The sequence below is a fragment of the Pholis gunnellus genome, assembly GCF_910591455.1.
Source record: "Pholis gunnellus genome assembly, chromosome: 10".
Taxonomy (NCBI): Eukaryota; Metazoa; Chordata; class Actinopteri; order Perciformes; family Pholidae; genus Pholis; species Pholis gunnellus.
Genome location: NC_136537.1, coordinates 21,236,479 through 21,254,823, shown reverse-complemented (window position 1 = coordinate 21,254,823; position 18,345 = coordinate 21,236,479). Strand labels below are relative to the sequence as shown.

Genomic DNA, 18,345 nt, shown 5'->3' with positions numbered 1-18,345 from the left:
TTATATTATCTCATGGGAAGGCGTCTCTTTTAAGGACCCTTTAAGGACATTTTGCGTGTCATGTTACGCAATTTAACGCTTTTCTCATTCCCAACTCATCGCATAGAAGAAATTGGCGTATTTTTCACAAGCCTTTTGGTGAGAACAGGCTGAACACATTGCATCGTCTATGAGCCTTTCCTCATATAACATTTAAAGTGAAGATATATACTGTTTGAAAATATGAACAATAATGCATACATCTAAATATAACTCTCTCTACACTACAATAAAAAAATAGAGCTGACATTTGAGCCAGCTTTTGTCTACCCCTGTCTGAAATCAAGAATACAATATTTCAAAAGTCACTAAGAATTGTGGGTGTTGAATCTGCCCCCTTTGTCAAATTGGTACTGGCTTTAAATGATGTAACGCTGAGAAACAGACAGTACTCTGCTGAAGTTGGTTTGCTCACTTATTTTCGGTGACCACTCCTTAAGACAGATTTGTTGTCTTTGGAACCGTACTGAGAGACTCAGAGTTGCTGTGGAACCGTTCTTTGACAGGATACAGGGTGAGAACATGGCACAAACTTAACCTGCCTGTGTTTTTGTTTCTATTGCTGCTGGAAAACAAACTCAGAATGAATCAGCCTCAGAGTATGAATCACCTTAAATCAAATTTATGACAAAATGAAGAGTAATTAAGCTCAAAATGTGTTCCAAATATAAATGTGTCTAACAAGTTGCACTGGGGAAATAGTTACTCATCCGTATAATACACAAACTTCCAGCAGCATGCTCCTTCTCCTGAGTGCTTTAAACGCCCGCTGGTTCCTTAAACAGCGAGGCATATTAGATCGGTTTATGCATACTGAATGATCATCAGTGCTACAAAAATAAATACTGCTTAAACAAATTGGATTAGCATGGGGATGGGATACATTTATCAGTGTAATCTCTGACACAGAAACAGAAACACAGCTAGCCTAGCTTCACTAAAAGTGCATTCCGCCTTCCAACTAGAAAATGGTCTCAAATACTCTGTATGCACATCTGACATGCAAAGTGTGGAATGAGGAAACCGTTAAAGTCCTACACTTAAAATTCTGCAGACTTTCATAACTCTGGACAAAACCCAACTGACGCTTGGCTACCAATGGGCTAGCTAACAAGTTGACAAAAGGCATAATGTTTCACATATGTCAAAGAGTAGCTGTCCACCTAAACCCATTGCTTGTGCTAAGCTAAACATTGCATTGAAAATAGTATTTGTGTTCTGAAATTGTTTCGGCTGTGTTGAAATACTGATAAAGGTGATTGTTCATGAAAATTGTACTAAAAGGTTCATTATTATGAAAATCATTGATGCTGCTTTCTACTTTCTACTTTCTTCTCACGTACTTGTATTTAATATATCATGATGACCCGATGAATTGAAAACAGTCCTGCAATCAGCAAGGCTTCACGGTGTTGTCATTGAAGTGGTTTTGAGGCTCAGGTGGAAGCATCCCAGCAGTTTTTCTCCTGAAGGTGTGGAATCCTGATGTGACCCAGGGTGGCTCAGTGACAAGCTTGGTGTTAGTGATTTAATCCTGCAGCCACTGGTCCCAGTGGGCCCTAATGGCTTTATGAGAGGATCTTGGTGGAACTCATCAGTCAGTCAGTGTTACTTTTGTTGTGTTACACAAACACCAGTAATGTCGGGGATTATCAATACTCATAATAAAATAAAATCTTAGGATAAATGCCAAACCAAGGCCTCGTCTGTAAAATACTGCACCTTATAATGTATTCAATCTGAACCAATGAAACTGCTACAGTAGATGCAAAAGCACAAAACACAATCTGGTTTCTGTTTTAGGAGTGCAAGATTCCCATCAGGAGAAGATCATTACAGTGTCTGGAGAGGGAATGGTTCACAGCCCAGACTTCCCCCTCACTTATCCCAGGAATACTGTGTTGGTCTGGAGACTGGTGGCGACCAACAACATGAGGATCCAGCTCACCTTTGATGAGAGATTTGGTCTGGAGGACCCAGAAGATGGCATATGCAAGTAAGAATATGTCTCACTATCTCTATGCTAACTTCCTGATTATTAGCAACATATGTCTCAGTGAAGTTCCTGTCATTTCTTGCTTACTGTCCTTGAACCTTGGCTGTTTTTTTTTTTGGGCCTATTGTGTGCTAAAGGGTTAACATGCACTAAATACGTTGGGACGCATGGGGCATTTTCCTGCCAGGGTCCTTATCACTGATTTGACAAATGTGCCAACCTCCAAATAGCTCAGTGTATTGTTTAAATGGTTTATGGATGTCATTCTAAATGAAAATGTTCTTTCTTTAACTTGATGAGTGATCTCCTTTAGAAGATAGGGGAGATATAGGCGTCACAGGTTGGCAGGTCATATAAATGTGGGGCCGTGGTTAAAATGTGTCCTACCTGTGTTGTCGACCACCTTTTGAAGAGGTGTTTCCATTTGTGAAATTGCCTTTTGGTCTGCCGTAGCAGCCATTGAATATTGAAAACTAAGCAGCAGAGTGATTTGTTTCGCCCAAGACATGGTCATGATGACATGGTTCAGACCGGCATATTTTACCTGATGTAGTCGATACTTTTAGCTCCTCATGTGATTTTTCGAAAGACCGGCAACACACCTTCTGACTAGCAACACATACATACAATGCATCCTCTGCTTTATTGAGGAGCCCACTTTCAATTACTGTCTGGGTTTGCCTCTGTTGCCATTCAATTTAAACAGGGATTCCGAGCCCCGGCGATCGATTTACCCTCAGTGCATTATGTGCAGTGCCCTGCTGTCAATATATCACAACTGACTGGTTAGCATGTAGGAGCCCAATCACTGGAAGGTGGAGAATCGCTGTGGGAGGGTGACCTCGCTAGTCATTCCTGGAGAGCCCCCTAATGGATGACAGGGTGAATGACAGTGCAAAGTTGTATGTTGGATACAGATTAACATGCATCTTTTGAGAAATCAACCGTACAGATCAGATAATTAAAAGAAGATGTGAATCAGTATGCATCCACTTTCACTGATCAATGAGGTGTTTGTGATTTTGACTCAGATGTTGGTCCAGAATCTGTTTTTTGTAAAAAAAAAACAGTATGTGAGTGCAGGTAATCTGAGCCCCTCAGCACACTACTGTGCATGTTGACGAATGAGGTTAGTGTTTCTGTTGAAACCCCGAGAGGGACGGTTCGAGAGTGGGGCAGGGTGCAGATTGACAACTTTTGTGCCGTCCTGCCTGTACAAGACTGCACTAGTCAGCGTCCTCAGGGAGAGGGGCGAGAGACAATGACAACATCCTTTCCAAGGGTCACGCAAGGAATCGCCACGTCTACCGCTCCCACCTTCACATTTTTCACTCCTTCCCCAGACTGAGGCCCAAAAGGTTTTGATCGGATCACACTCTTGGCAGGGTTGGCAGAGGGGTGAATGAAGCATGCGATCACAAGCAGGAACAGACATACATTGACGAGTGTATGTACTTGTCTTTCCACTCACCCTCTCTCCCTCTTTCTCTCTCTCAAACACACATTTTCTGCACACTATCACATGCACTAGCCTCTGGCCAAGTCTTCATGTCTAGTTTATCTTTCATGTGCGTTTTAAAAATGGATTCACAAAATGCCCCCTTTGAACTTCATTCCACTGTTACGACAAAAAAAACAACACCGTGTTATTGATACGCTGCTCTCACCCTTGTGTCACCGCACAATGTGATGCAAATAAACGTGACTGGTAATCTCCTGTCCACTGATTCACAGCAATGGCAGGGGATAAAACAAACCAACGGTAGGAGATGTGTTTCGGCTTTGGTAGCAAGCCTGGAGCGGGGGAGCCTTTGCTAAGATGAGAGGGAAGCTGTGTAGCCGAGATGCTCATCTGCTATTCTGTTTGTCTGTGGCGCGATGAAAAGCATTCTTACCAAATCCACTGGAGGAGAGGCATATTGGAGAGGGATTGGTCTTGCTGCCGGTTGGCATGGCAGCAGAGTCGTGCTCGACGGCTCACAGACAGGACTGTTCTCAGAGAGGCATCTCTGCTCTCTGCCTTCAGTCTAAAAAGGAGAGGACTAAGAAACGGTGTTTGTGTTGCTAATCTGCGTCATGGCCGTAGATATTGCATCTATTAATAATGTACGAGGAAAAACACTTTGTAGGAGAAAGCTTTGTGAATATTAAACACTGTTTCCCTGCGTTGTGCATGAAGGCAATCCTATCTGCTGGGTTCTGTGCATAAGATTCCTTTTGTCGTTCTAATCCTCTTCACCGTGACTGTACGTACAGTTTGGTATGTATGTCAGTGCATTTGTAAATCTGGGAAACCGCTGTTTGACATGGTGATTCTGAACACATGGCGATGTGTAATGATCAGGGCGTCCTGCATTATTGATGAGCCATCTGTCAAAGCTCTGGAGCTGTCTGAGGGCAGATTTTCAGAGAGGAAGGCTTCTCTCTACACTGACCTCCATCGAGAAGGCAGAGAGAAGCTAAACTGATATTTTATCCCTCTCCAAAAAACATTTCATGCCAGTCTGGTTTGCACTTATTTAAAGGAATGTTTAACAGTTCATGCAGTTCTCTAACATTGGTACACTTAAACTGAATAAATGGTTTCGCAAAAGCCACACTTTCAGTTTTACCTTACCCAATACGTTTGTTTGTGCAGATTACAAACTTCGTGTATAACTTTCTAAATCAAAGGCTGCAGAGTCAGTGAATGTATCGACCCCCCCCTCCCCTTCAGTTTATTTAACATCACAGAAAATCCATTTTTAGTCTCGCTCATGTCCCTCCATGTTGTTTTATTGAAACCAGCTTGAACTGAATCTGTCAAGCCTGTGCAAAATGTAAACAATGTCGTTGGAATCCAAATATCCGAATTGGCAGCACTGAATGAGAGGTTAGCGTGCCTGTTGACGCAAATGGCAAAGTGATTAATCCCAGACTGCAAAGAGTCAGTGAAACAAGGCTGTATTGAATGCAGTGCAGCCACTGGTTACACACAGGTATAAATAATAAAGGCTGAACTCCTGAACTGCGTGTCTTAAGTGCTGAGGTTGGTCGATGTTAGCCTTGGCACACCAAAGGAGTCTGGAGCATGGCCATATGCTTCTGCGCTTCATGTTTACTGGTATTATGGGTTGGCAGGGTGGCCGGTGCAGAGAGAGACTGTCACGTAACTACAAGGTCACAAGGTTTGATTCCCACAACAAGCAAAATGCTGATTCTGTTTATGTTTTACTAAATTGTAGTTTATATTCTCATTTTCTTCTGTGAAATGACACTAAATTAAATTAAGCTGTTTAAACCCATAAAACCCATCGTGTTAAATATCTTTTAAAAATGCATGTGATTTCCTCAGATACAATATTATACGAGGTTATGTGAGAGTTGCTGACACTGAAAATAGAAATCATGTCAATTTTATGATTTACAAGTGACTTTCCAAACAACTGAGTCCAAGTAAAGAGGCCTGCTGTCTCCCACAATCAACACACAGTACCGTGTAATAAGCCCAAGGTTTAATTAAAACTGTATTTCATTGACAACACGTAGCATCGGTGTAATAGGCCTGTAAAAAGGCTGCATCAGCAGCAATAACAGCTAAATAGTGTGAACAGCTGCTAATGCTGCACTGTCAACCAACCTGAGATTTGTCCTCAATACACTGGCAATCCTCTGTTCATTTTTTCTTTTTTTAATTCAGGCAGTAAATAAGAAACAAATCTCATCTCTCACAGCTGTGCTATTGTAACCTTTTTTTCAAATGAGGTTAAACCTTTATTTCCCTTGGCAGCTTTATTGATATTAACAATCTCACATTCAGAAGGGCAAGGCAGAGCTGAGGAGAAAGCACCACGGCCAATATTAAAGGTGCTGACGAGCTCACAACAAGCAAAGAATACAATTAAAGTTAACATGCATGTCAAGAGATCTAAATGTACCATGTGAAACCTCAAACAAAGCCAACAGTAGCTGAAACCTGTGTCATAACTTGGACAAAAACAATGTCATGAATAATCAATCACCGTCTCAGAGTGGGCCCATAACTGGTGACGTCTTAGAGACAAACATTAACAGTTTCTGCACTATGTCTCATTCACTCTACCAGGTACGACTTTGTGGAGATAGAGGATCCGACTGAGAACACCATCCTGGGTCGCTGGTGTGGGTCAGAGTCGGCACCAGCTAGTCACACTTCTAAAGGCAGTCAGATCAGGATCCGCTTCATCTCTGATGAGTACTTCCCCTCTGAGCCGGGATTCTGCATCCACTACTCCATTCTCCCTGTGGTACGTACAGTGTCAATAGTCAGGAGTTGTGCATTGTAAGTAGTAGCTGTCATAGCATTTCTCTGCCTCTATCTCCAACTTGCACTCACATGGCAGTAACCGATGCCTCTCCATGCAAGCACAATTAAGATAATTTGCTTGTTACATAACACAGTCTTAATTTGCAATCATCCATTTCTGCTTATGTGTTCCCAAGGGGAAACATTGTGTTTAAGCACTTCAGAACATCTGGCACATGTCCTATCTTTTATTTTTATGATGTTATGATGTACACTTCTACACAAACAAAACAAAATGTCCACAAAATGTCCACAATCTCTGCAATGAGAGAGAGTTTAGCAATACCATAAGTTTTCCTTCAAGGATTGAAATGGGATTTTTTTTGTGATGGACCCTGGAAAAGTTCTAAAACGTTAGAAAGCACACAACAAATCGAAAGAAATGAACTCCAAACGGTTTCAAACTCTGCAATTTTCTCATTTTCTGCGGCTAGTATTGTTTCCACTTTTAAATCGTCAAACTGTTATGTTCTGTATCACCCGTATATATAAAACCATGAACCCTGTTAACCTGCTCTGTATCTTTAGATCCAGTCAGATAGACGAGGTGTCTCAATGTCATTGTTTCTTGAGATTGAGATGGAGAAAATAAGTGGCGTCACATTCACAAAGAGGTCCTCTGACCCTCGGGGGGATTCATTCAAGCCCCTGAAATGAAAGTAGGAATTAAGAGATAGAAGTGCTTTTAGTGCGAAAAATTGTCATGTTCTCTTGTCTGTTCTCTTTGCGTTTTTTTTTTATCGTCACATACAATAGTTCTCAAGTACTCTACCCTTTTATGTGTTTGTTCACAAAGACACCCATGTTATTTTACTTGAAAAAATATTTCTGGCAACAAAACAACCGATCCTCCTTTCTGTTCTTCAATGTTATTTATCTTGTCTTCACGCGTAACATAGACTTTAATCACTAGTTCCATCCCTTGCTAATCTTTGGCAGATATTTATCCATCCAAGTGTGTGCATAGCATAAGCTTGAACTCATTCAGTACATCGCAAGCTTTGCTAAAAGACCAGTAACGAGCTCAAGACTCGAGCAACAACTGCAGCAAAAGTAGCAATATTTGTCAGAGTATTCTGTGAGAACAAAAAGTGAACGAGGCATTCTTATCAGCTTCTTCCTTTTCACGCCTCATGACCTCCCATTGACTTCAGTCAGACATCAGCCCGATAATCAAAGTGAATTGCCAGTTTGTTACACTTCATGCATTCAGCCCAGGGGCGGACTGGCCATCGGGAAGATGGGAAGTCTCCCGAACGGCCGATTCATTCCGGGCTGAGTTTTTATATTTCTATTTATGATGTCAGTAGTTACTGAACGGTCCTCGGACGTGACATGGGCCAGCCCGGCCCTCGCAGTTACAGTCAGCACAGATTGGAAAGCTGCCTGTCAGACTGGGCTAATATAACGCCTCCAATATTGAGAAAGGATACGAGCGGCCCCTCCCAATTTGGACAAATCCTCGTTTTTGATTCAGTGCAGTGGTGTCATGCTTATAGGCCTACAAACTGAGGAGGTCAGCAAGACATCCTAGTGTGTCTTAAAACTCGTCATCAGCTTCTCTTCATACCACAAAAAAAGGGTATTTAGTGTTCCGGGCACTCGCATAGAACATCGCAGGATAAACTACAGTTTTTGGCTGCATCCTTTGAATTTTAACTTAATCAGTGAGATAGAACAGCTCTGCCTTCACAAAAATGCTCGCAAAACTTCTGTAAAATTGCACGAACATTTTTTTTTTAAACTTCTGAGCCATCTTTGTCTTGATCCATCCTCTCCCCATTCCTCATTCTCTTTCACTGTCTCACTTCTTTCTGCCCTGGTCTTGAGACCACACACACAGAATAATCCCTGCTGCCTTCACTGACAAAAGCCCGGAGATAAAGTGAAGAGACGACTGCCATGTTTTAACCTGTCATGTTTTAGTTCTGTTCACTTGCTTTAAGTAAACAGTTCTACTCCTCATTAATCCCTAATGGCCTGCAGCACTGGGAAATCTGACAAGCACAAATAGGCAACTGAGGTCACTGACAGCACTTTGTAGTCTGTCTGTAACTTTTTTTGTCTGCATCAAAAGCTTTGTTTAGTTTTGTTCTCTTTTACTTCATACGCGTCATTATAGCATTCCTTCTTCACCCTTAAAACCCAAAACAACTGACATGCTGCAAACATACTGAGTGTCAAGCTGAGAATCAGAGCTGTATTTCTCAGAAAAGAAACGGAGATGTTAAGAGGGATGAGTCAGTAATTATGTGTACTAGCTCCCTGTGGTAGAGCCAATACATTTTGTTGAGTTAAATAAGATCGTTAAATCACTGAAAGCCAGGTTAATCTCCTGTAATGATAATTCATCTTGGGAATGAATTGCATCACATTTTACAGTATATTTAACACCAATAGACTGCAGTAGATTGTGACGTTAGAGCCGCAACCAAGGCCAATTTTTAAACTATTGAAGCTTTCCTTGTGTCTTTTACAGTGTGTTACTGTTACTGGTGCATTTCGGTGGGATTTAATTATTTTCTTTGCAAAATTAAGATTTGATCTTCAAAAAACGTAGTGTTGAAAAAAAGTGTGGTGTTTCATAATCATATAATTATTTTGTTTAATCAGGTTAAGAACAGTCTAAGAACGCACTTTGAGAGATTGCGTGCGTGCCAAAAGACAGAGAGGAGCGCCCACAGGAACTGCTTATGTAGAGGGCCCACAATTTTGTGTGACACCCCTGTGTATGTTTAGCTTAAGAAACATGATAACAGAGCGGAAAGCTCAAATAAAGTGTGCACTGCAGTGATCTAAGTGTGCAGGTTTCAGTTTGGACGTTTTGTACTTCCAGCACCTTAGTGAAGATAAGGTTGACCGGTGGTTTTCCTGCATTAGCTTAAAAAAATAAGACATTTTCTGAAGAATTTAAATTTTAAAGTGAAACGCACCACCACCATCAACTATGGAGGTTTTGGAATTTAAACGTCAAACTTGATTATTTTGCAATAGAATTAAACTATTCTGCCGGGGTGCTCAAATGTCTGTCACTAAGTATATGATGGAATATGAAAGAAAATCCCGGTCTCTTATTCCAACAGTAGAAGGTGTGGAAACCATGAGGGGGAAAAGGAAGCCATGGCCTCCTCACGTTCAGACTGGCTTCCCTTTGAACTTTCCTCCGACAGAGGAGGAGCACGCTAGAACAGCAGCACTCTGTTTCCTCTGTGGTCAGCTAGCAGCTTTTGGAACCTCGTGCCACGCAGGGGCCAGCACTTTAGTTTATATTTAAACAAGCAATAATTCCTCCCCACCACTTCCATGGAATGGAAGGGGGGAGAACAAAATAAGACCCGGTCTGTAATTCACAGGAAGAGATTTTAGGAGAAGCGAAAAGGCCGAGGCAAAGAGGTTGTTAAAACATAGAAGAGAAGGAGTCTGTTGAAGGGAGCATGAGGGGTGTTGAGTGGTGGGTTAAAGGAGCAAACAAAACCTACATCATTGTCTCTGTGAGGTCCCAATCCAGAATTAAACCCCACTGCTACTGAAGATCGCTCCACCAGCTTTGTTTCTTTTAAGATCGAAGAGAGTTTTACACACACAGACTTGAATAAAGGGCGATAGGACAGAAGAAGTAAGGAATAAAATGCTAGTTAAAGCAGATGGCAATGACCGTTAAAAGCCATGCAGTAGGCTTACCATTGGCATGACAAAGTGAGGTCTGTTTTTACACCAACCTCAATTGCAGTGTGTGGCGTATAGTGACAGAAAAATACACTTTCTTCACGCACAACAGACCTCGTTGCTTACTCGAAGCTCTCTTGTGCAAGGAAGTGGTTTGCAACGACATGTGAAAGAGAAGATATTGTTTTCCAAAGCTCTCCCAAGATGCTATTTCAGAAGTTTCATCTTAACATAGTTAGCTGAACCTGTCATTTTAGTCACCAGAAATAAGAGTATGTGGTTTGTGCAGTGTACGAACAAAGAAAGCTGGAAACGAAGTAATCACAGCAAGGTTATTTCTTGAGGGGCAGGGGTGTACAGTTTGTCAGTGATAAGAGAAACAATACAAGCTTTTCACTCTTTTCAAAACAATCAATTATTTCAATAGAGTTGTGCATTGTAATCTTGTTAAATATCCATCTGCTGCCTGTGCATATATATGTTATAAAATACAAGTAAATATATATATATGTTTGCTTATATTGTGATATTCACAAATGCACATTGGTTCGAACATGTTAGCCCCACTGAGTCTGTAATTTCCATCCTCGGTCTGTTGGTTCTTCTCTTTTTTTCATAGAAGATTGACACAAACTGCAACTAACAGGACACACATTTTCTTTAACAAACTAACTATTGTTTGTTATAGTGTTTCCTGTTTTAGTTTGAAAGTCCTCTCTTGTGTCTTGTCTTATTTTACTTCCTGCCTTTGTTTGTTTCCCGCCTTTGTGATTGATTTTGAATTTCACCTGTCGCTCGTTATCTCCCTCCTTTTCTTGAGCATGTCGTCTCTGTGCTCCCCTTGTCTTTTTCCTGCTGATCTTCTTTGTCTTCATTGCTACATATACTTTTGTTTATCTGTTTCTGCCTGTGTTTTACTTTGGATCAGCCCGTCTGAGTCTGCATTTGGGTCCTATCTGCCTGTGCTGCTCCCTGCACCATGACTCGCATAACAATTGCAAATCGTAGCTAATTTTGAGCCTGTTCTGTTCAGAAATATACAAGAAATTGTTCGTGTTCAGTCCTAGATAGTTCAAAATCTTAGAAAGGATTATAATCTCTACCATACTGAGGTTTGGTGAATAGCACTACGTTTCAAACTATGATGCTCAAGTATCCCTCTAGCATACATTTTGAACAAAAAGTTGAGGCAACTATATCACTTAGGGTTGACGTTAAACTGACTGACTAGTGACTCACGGGACTAACAATACTAACGAGTCATCATGGCTTTTATTTATATAAAGGACTATTGAATTCATGACCTTCTTGCGTCACTATGTACCTCTCGTGACAGTTTCATCTTTTAGTAAACAGGAATCTATGCACATGCTTATGATGCCTTTGGAATGTCAAACACCTGCAACAGGACCTGGACAGACATGGGGCCTCAGTGACAGCTGTCATCTCAACATGTTATGTGCGGGCTATTCCACAGCTTTGCCTTCTATCATTCCATTCACTTGTTTCAATCCTTTCTGTTTATATGTTCTTTAAACTGTTAACAATTTGGCAAAAAAAAAAGGAAGAGCTTTTGAGATATGCTGATTGAAAACGTTTTTTCTGCTAAAAAATGTATAGCGTTAAAATCATCCATCATAGATCTAGATTCACTAATTAATTTGACTTAATTCATTACTCCTCCAGTACTGGCATCGAGTCATATTTGATACGTGACACTGTGCATTCAATTCATGCCAGCTACTGTAGTTGGTGGTCCTTTTTATTACTTTGTTTGTGAATGTCTTAAACAGGAGCTCTCATCTGCTACTTATAGCTTTATTTACACCATCTTGATGTGTCTCTGAAGGATTGCTTGGCTTCTCTAGCTGAAGCCGAGCTTGCAGAGAGCCGCTAATTGGGGGAGTGTTGCACCATCTACATTCACAAGCTGTTAATGGCTTCCAGTGCACGCTGAAAGCCACTGCCAAGGCTTAACTAACAAGAATCACAGCTTCCCTCTATTGCAGTTCTGCTCAGAGACAGACCTGTTTGATTTAGTCTCTTTATTTTACCGGTCCTTTCTCCACAAGCATTCCTTTCACATTTGTGTCTGCTTATCTCACTAGGTGCCAAATGACCCAAAGATATGGCCCGTGGTTATGAAGGCAGCCTCATTAGAATGAATCTAATCTGTGGCAAGAACACAGCTGTGCATCAGCTGTATTTTTGTAGCCTGTGGTGCAGCCATGTTAAACCACTGGCATCTTATTTTTAAATCTACGCCAAACAGAGTCTTGAGTGCCTTGCGCAGATTTACCCTTTCAACAAATCTTATGGGTTTTTCCTGTCTTACACATTTTTATTCAGTGTGAAACTAGCAATACACTTGCCGGTCTGGTTAGCTTATTAATTGTTTGTCTGTTGTGTCCACTGGTTCCCAACCTGGGGGTCACCAAAGCTTCACAAGGGGGGTCGCAAGGCCTTTTTCATTTTAAGGGGTTGGAAAACTAATAATATACAGTTGGCTTATACCTCAGCATTTCATTTATTTCTGTGAAGAAAACTAAACTAAACTGTTTTTGTTTTTTGGTTATTATTAAAGATGTATTCACACAGGATAATGTCACGGTGAAGACCTGAATAGCTATAGTCACAGAGCCTTCCCACTCTGCTAAACATTCTCGACTGCACTATAAAAGTATGCAATTAAAACAAGCAAATAGAATATAAGGCCAAGCATCAGGACAAAAACACTGAATAAAACACAAGCTTATTAAGTATTAATGATTGTTAAAAAGTCAACAAAGTACATAGTGCAGGCAGAGAGTTGTATTAGAAATCATCTCTAATACAATATTTACAAGAATTATTCTGCTCCAAATTCACCCTTATCACTCGTTTGAAATAATTTTCCTGCAGTTATTCCTTTTTGGATTAATTGTACAGTTCACCAGTTGTTCTGTACTGTTATCAATTGAAAATAGGGGTTGTCAGTTGATAGAAAAGGAACCACTGGTGTAGCCGATCTGAAAAAAAGGACTACATAAATATATCTCTGCTGGCTCTGCTGGTGGCTGGTATGAATAAACCCTTTGGAATACAATTATATAAGCCCCTGGATGGATAACTTTTGTCTAGGTGGTTTTACAGCACCATAAAAAATGTTTTTAGCATAAGTAATAAATAAGAATCAAACCACAAATCCTTGCAATGTTGGTGACAAGGTCTCTGACGAAAGGAAAACTTTTCCTCCTCTAGCCCCTATTTCTTTCTGAATTCCTTCCTAATTCAGCTCTATAAGTCATCAAAGGGAAGCTACAGATTCCTGGAATCATTTTTTTTCTTTTCAAATATTTCTGCCTCTCCAGAAGCTTAAAGACGCAGCTGCCAGCAGCCGATGTTTTCAATGCTCCACAAGCTTCTTTTTTTTTTTTTAAGTGTCACAATGTTGCCTTCTACCTGTCAGTCAGAAAAGATTAGAGAGACCAGCGAGCTGACATGTTGGACAAACGTAGCGTCACAGGACTGAAAGGTTCCACAGATTAGCCTCTTCTCTCTTGGGAAGACCAACACCCCAGGTATCAATCTTCTCTGTGACTGCACACTGTGGACTGGAGGCCTGGGAGCTCGAAACGAATACTACTGCCGCCTACGGGAGCCAAAAGGACAAATGTTGTTATGCAAAGTGGGCAGAGGAGTTGACAGAGATGTGATCACATTTAACAACGTAAAAAAATGATGCCATCAATTGACATTTGCTTCTCAACTGAACCGTGCATTGAACAGTTTGGATCCAGTTATTATCATTTGTGTCTTGTTGGAGTTCAGAGTTCAGAGATCTAGAAGTGGAGTCCCAGCCTTATATGCAGGACAAGACTTTAGCTGAGGCAGGTACACACCCAACAATCCTACAGTGTTTGGCTGCATTTGACAGTTTGTCTTATATCAAGGATGGAACATTATTAATATATATCAAATACATATTTATTTACAGATACACATTTCTGTGTAAGTTTTCTACTTTCCCATCAGTTCACACAATCAGCTCGGTGGCAAAGTGTTTGTCCAAAGCCGGTGTGGGAATGCTTTGCAAAATACATCGGTGTGTCTTTAATCGTCAGTTGCTTTACACAACTCTTCTTTACATTATGAGCTCTAACACATAGTGCCTGGACAGTCATGGTTTCTGTTTAACTTAATGAAAGTCCAAACCACTGTAGCATTTAATGAGCCCGGATCCACTTTAAACCCAATTTTAACCATGGCATACAATGCACCGTAGCAGAGTCAAACTCCCCTTCTTTCTATACCTTAACTTTTTTTTTCCCACAGAGTGGAAATAAAGTACATCTTGTCACTGCTGATAAATTTGTTCCTTCTGTGTTGTTTTCCTGTTTAAGTATTCGTAACCAAGAGAGCTCTTAAATGTCACGGAAAGTGTCTGCTCTGTAAGTATCCTGAGGCAGTTTGTGCAATGAGGCGGTTTTGGGTGTGGAAGCTAGAATATGTGTCTGTGACACAAGCATTGTATTGCTCTGGCAGAGTTCAAGAAGACTCTCCCAGCGTACAGGTCCATCAAAGAATGAAGCATATGAATGTGATACATTTCCCTGTTGTAACTTTATAGATAAACACTGTATTTACTGAGTAAATGTCTCTCTCTCTCTCTCTTTCTGTCTCTCTCCATCTCATCTGCTGGTTTTCCCGCAGAGTGTATCAGAAACCGAAGTCCCTGCAGTTCTCCCCCAATCCCAGCATGGTATTGAGGAGTTGTCAGACGCCGTGGCAGGGCTGGGCACCGTGGAGGAGGTCATGAAGTACCTGGAGCCGGAGCGATGGCAGCTGGATATGGAGGAGTTGTACAAACCTTCATGGCATCTGCTGGGGAAATCCTTTATCCATAATAAGAAGGCCAGAGGTAGGACACTTTTAAACTTGTACATTTTAGAAAACAATATGATAATTTACAGTGATCATGAATTTTTTTAATTTAAACATGTCTTATTAGCAGAGCCACTGAATACTCAAACTGTATTATTTGTGTCATAAAAAAATGGAAAGGTTTGTTTCGATAGGAAGTCTTTCTGATCATGACTTCTCTGTCTTTTTTGAGGAGGAGCTGATCTCAATCTGTTGAGGGAGGATGTTCGACTGTACAGCTGCACTCCACGTAACTTCTCTGTATCCTTGCGTGAGGAGCTGAAGAGGACAGATGCCATTTTCTGGCCAAGCTGCCTACTGGTGAAGCGCTGCGGTGGAAACTGTGCCTGCTGCTCTCACCGCTGCTATGACTGCCAGTGTGTTCCCGCCAGGGTGACGAAGAAATACCATGAGGTGAGAGGTCAAATGTTTTCCTGTGCACCAACCGCAGACAAATGATCGACTATATGTAGGAGATAAGTATTCATGACAAAACATTGAATTTGCTGTGCATATCCTATGGTCCTATGATTCTATTTCCATCCCTTTACAGTGTTTCCAATTGTACACAAGATACAGCATAATGTAATAAACATGGCATTTGCTGAGCACATGCATTCATCAATTTGGTGATTTCATGAACCACAATCAGGCTGACCTAACATCTTTAACCACACATCTACTGTAGCAGCAAGGCTCTCAGAAAAGCAATCTTCACACTACACCACAATATACTAGAGTACTTTGATGTCTTTGTCGGTTGCATACTTGGCTTCAGATGAAATGTAATGGCAGTCAACTGTACGGCTTAGAAATTGAGATTGAGCCTTGGTCACTGATATTATACTCTTTGGAAAAATTGGATTTTCGTACAATGGGTCAGTTATGACTTTTTAGGCCTTCGGTGAACACCTTGAAACTTTCAAAAATGTATAGGTTAAGAAACTGGTATAATTTCTGAATAAGGTACCCACTGAGCATGCTTTACATGAACTGTTTGAGGGAAGCACAGCTGTTAACTAAAGCCTCCTTCTCTTTGACAGGTTCTGCTGTTGAAACACCGAAGCGGTGTGAGAGGCTTGCAGAAGTCCATGACGGATGTGCCCTTGGAGCACCATGAGGAGTGTGCCTGTGTGTGCAAAGATGACTTGGACTGACCTCAGACAAGTGTAATACCTGCCACTGGAATCACACAGGATGTTTGAAATTAACGTGTGCCGCTGTTGCAGCGTTCTGTATCTCATCCACTTCGGAGCAAACTAGATTGTCCCTTTATCCTGTTGTCCTTACGCTAATTGGATGACGCAGAACAGACTGGAATCTAATACATCTTCTCAATGGATCTGACTGCTGTGAAATAGCAATAGTGTGCTCTGAGTGCATTTTAGAAAGACAACAATGCACTGGAGAAGATCTGGACTATTACCTATGTGCTCTGAAGACTATTTTCTTCAGCTCACAGATCAGAACATATAGGTATTTTTGCCTCTTCTTTAAGCCAGTGAGGGCTGATAGTGTCATGGAAAATGGGAGCCTTTTTGTTCAAGTACTTTTTTTATGTCGAGAGCTGGCTCCAGCTGATTTACTCCCTCTGCTCCTCTTTTATTACCACCAAGGCAAAGAAAGGTGCTTTTTCATCAGCAGTTTTTCTTTGCTCCCCTCTTGTTTCAATACAGATTTAATCTGCAGCCACGGGAATGCTGAAACGTCTTGCTAATGAGACCGTATTATGTGTAAATATGTCATCTACATTTTCTTTCTGTACTATCATGTCTTTTCTACCAAAGATTCTCAAAGAGAAGATACAAGTTGCACATGTAGAATCAGTTGGGTTTTGTTCATTACAACTCTTCATTCTATCTCAAATCTGCTTGCTTCAGGAATGCCTTCTGGAATGCCTAGCATCAAGCAATTCTTGCTACGTTTGAGATTGTTCATAGTCAATATTTATTTGTTTAATGAAAGGGAAACTTAGGTCCAAAATGTCTTGTTTGTTACATGTGTCACTGTACAGTAGTATTAGCCTCCAGTTTTCATTCTTTGCTATTTTACATTGCCATCGTGTCATGGATGTTTTACAATTTTCTGTATGCCAAAGTTATTTATCTCTACCTTTGCAATAACTGTTTGTGTGTATCATTGTACTGAACATCAAAAATAAATGCTTCCATTTTTAATTGGAGGTATAGTGCTTAAGCTCAGCAGAGAAGATATAGATGATCCAAAACTATAGCAAACATTTTCCAAATGGCTGTTTGTCAAGAGTCCTAAAGCAAAAACACCCAATGATGGATATGTGCTTTAAGACGTCAATGACAGAAATGATGGTTGTATTTGGAAACACATACTATTGTTTCTAGCATGCTATTAGTGGAAGTTATGTGGGAGAAACTCTGAACATTGGTAAATAAAGAAGTTTGAGGGGTTCTCTGTGAAACTAAGGTGGAATGTATTCCTCTCAGCAAAACAACAAAGTTAGCCTTAAATGTATTAGGTTTGAGTGATTGTTGCCTTGAATTATAAATCTGATTCTCTACAAACACAAAAACAGTGAATATCGTAACAGTAACACATTTGCTCTTTATAGCCTAATGTAGTTTACAGGTACTTCATAGAAATTCCACAACAATGAATTGAAGGTGCTGAATTTAAGAAATCTGAGCATATCTGTGATTGAGGAATTGCCTCCACGCAACATGATGATGGCTGAGCTGGCAGCTACCAACGGCTAAACAACGGCAACAGTAATAAGACAGCAAACGGTGTTTAATTGGGGGGGAACCAGAGAGTGGTGTGTTGAGACGGCGTTATTAGCAGTCATGTTTTATTTTAATACAATACTTTCCCCAGTAACACTAGTGTAAGGGATTACAATTTCCAAAACAATAACTACATTACAGTATTTAAGCTCAGTAATGTTGCTGCGCAAAGAACACAACTTGTTTTTTTATGATGGGTAAGCTGTTATGATCACATGAACTGGCGGCAAGTCAGTAGGTGTCCGGAGTGTGTGTGGACATCTCCTTCCGCACCTTCTATTTTGGTTCATGTAAGTGCAGCGGCACAACAAGCAAAACGACGAGGTGCATATTGATCAGCGGTGTGTCACCAGCCACCAGGTACATTTTTAAAATGGTATCATCTGCATAGAAATATATCAGAAATGTATGATGTTTCCAATTTAGCGTATCCCACTTAATTAATTAACCAGGTTTGTTGTGATGGTGATATGACTCTTCAATGCTTCAGTTGTATACTATGATCTCAACAAAGGGGCAAGTGCCAATCTTCAACTACTTGACTCTGATTTTGCATCATCGCATACAGTCACAGAGATTAATATATAAGCCTTCAGCTCATTTATCACAATGAGCTAAAAAAATAACCACCAGGAAGTGTTTTTAAAAAATCAGGAAAC

At 40.7% G+C, this 18,345-nt stretch overlaps 1 protein-coding gene across 3 annotated transcripts in view; it reads left to right on the top strand.

Moving 5' to 3' along the window:
* pdgfc (platelet derived growth factor c) overlaps positions 1 to 17,483 on the top strand; it is a 42,498-nt gene extending 25,015 nt beyond the window's left edge. For 2 of the 3 annotated variants that reach the window (XM_079167828.1, XM_079167830.1), the window contains 5 exons: positions 1,843 to 2,035; positions 6,120 to 6,300; positions 14,718 to 14,925; positions 15,124 to 15,341; positions 15,971 to 17,483. In XM_079167828.1, coding sequence (XP_079023954.1) covers positions 1,843 to 2,035; positions 6,120 to 6,300; positions 14,718 to 14,925; positions 15,124 to 15,341; positions 15,971 to 16,084 — 914 coding nt within the window. In that variant the 3' untranslated portion in view covers positions 16,085 to 17,483. Of the gene's footprint in view, positions 1 to 1,842; positions 2,036 to 6,119; positions 6,301 to 14,717; positions 14,926 to 15,120; positions 15,342 to 15,970 lie in introns of all 3 variants that reach the window. The other variant, XM_079167829.1, reaches the window with a different exon arrangement.
* Positions 17,484 to 18,345: the final 862 nt, after the last annotated feature.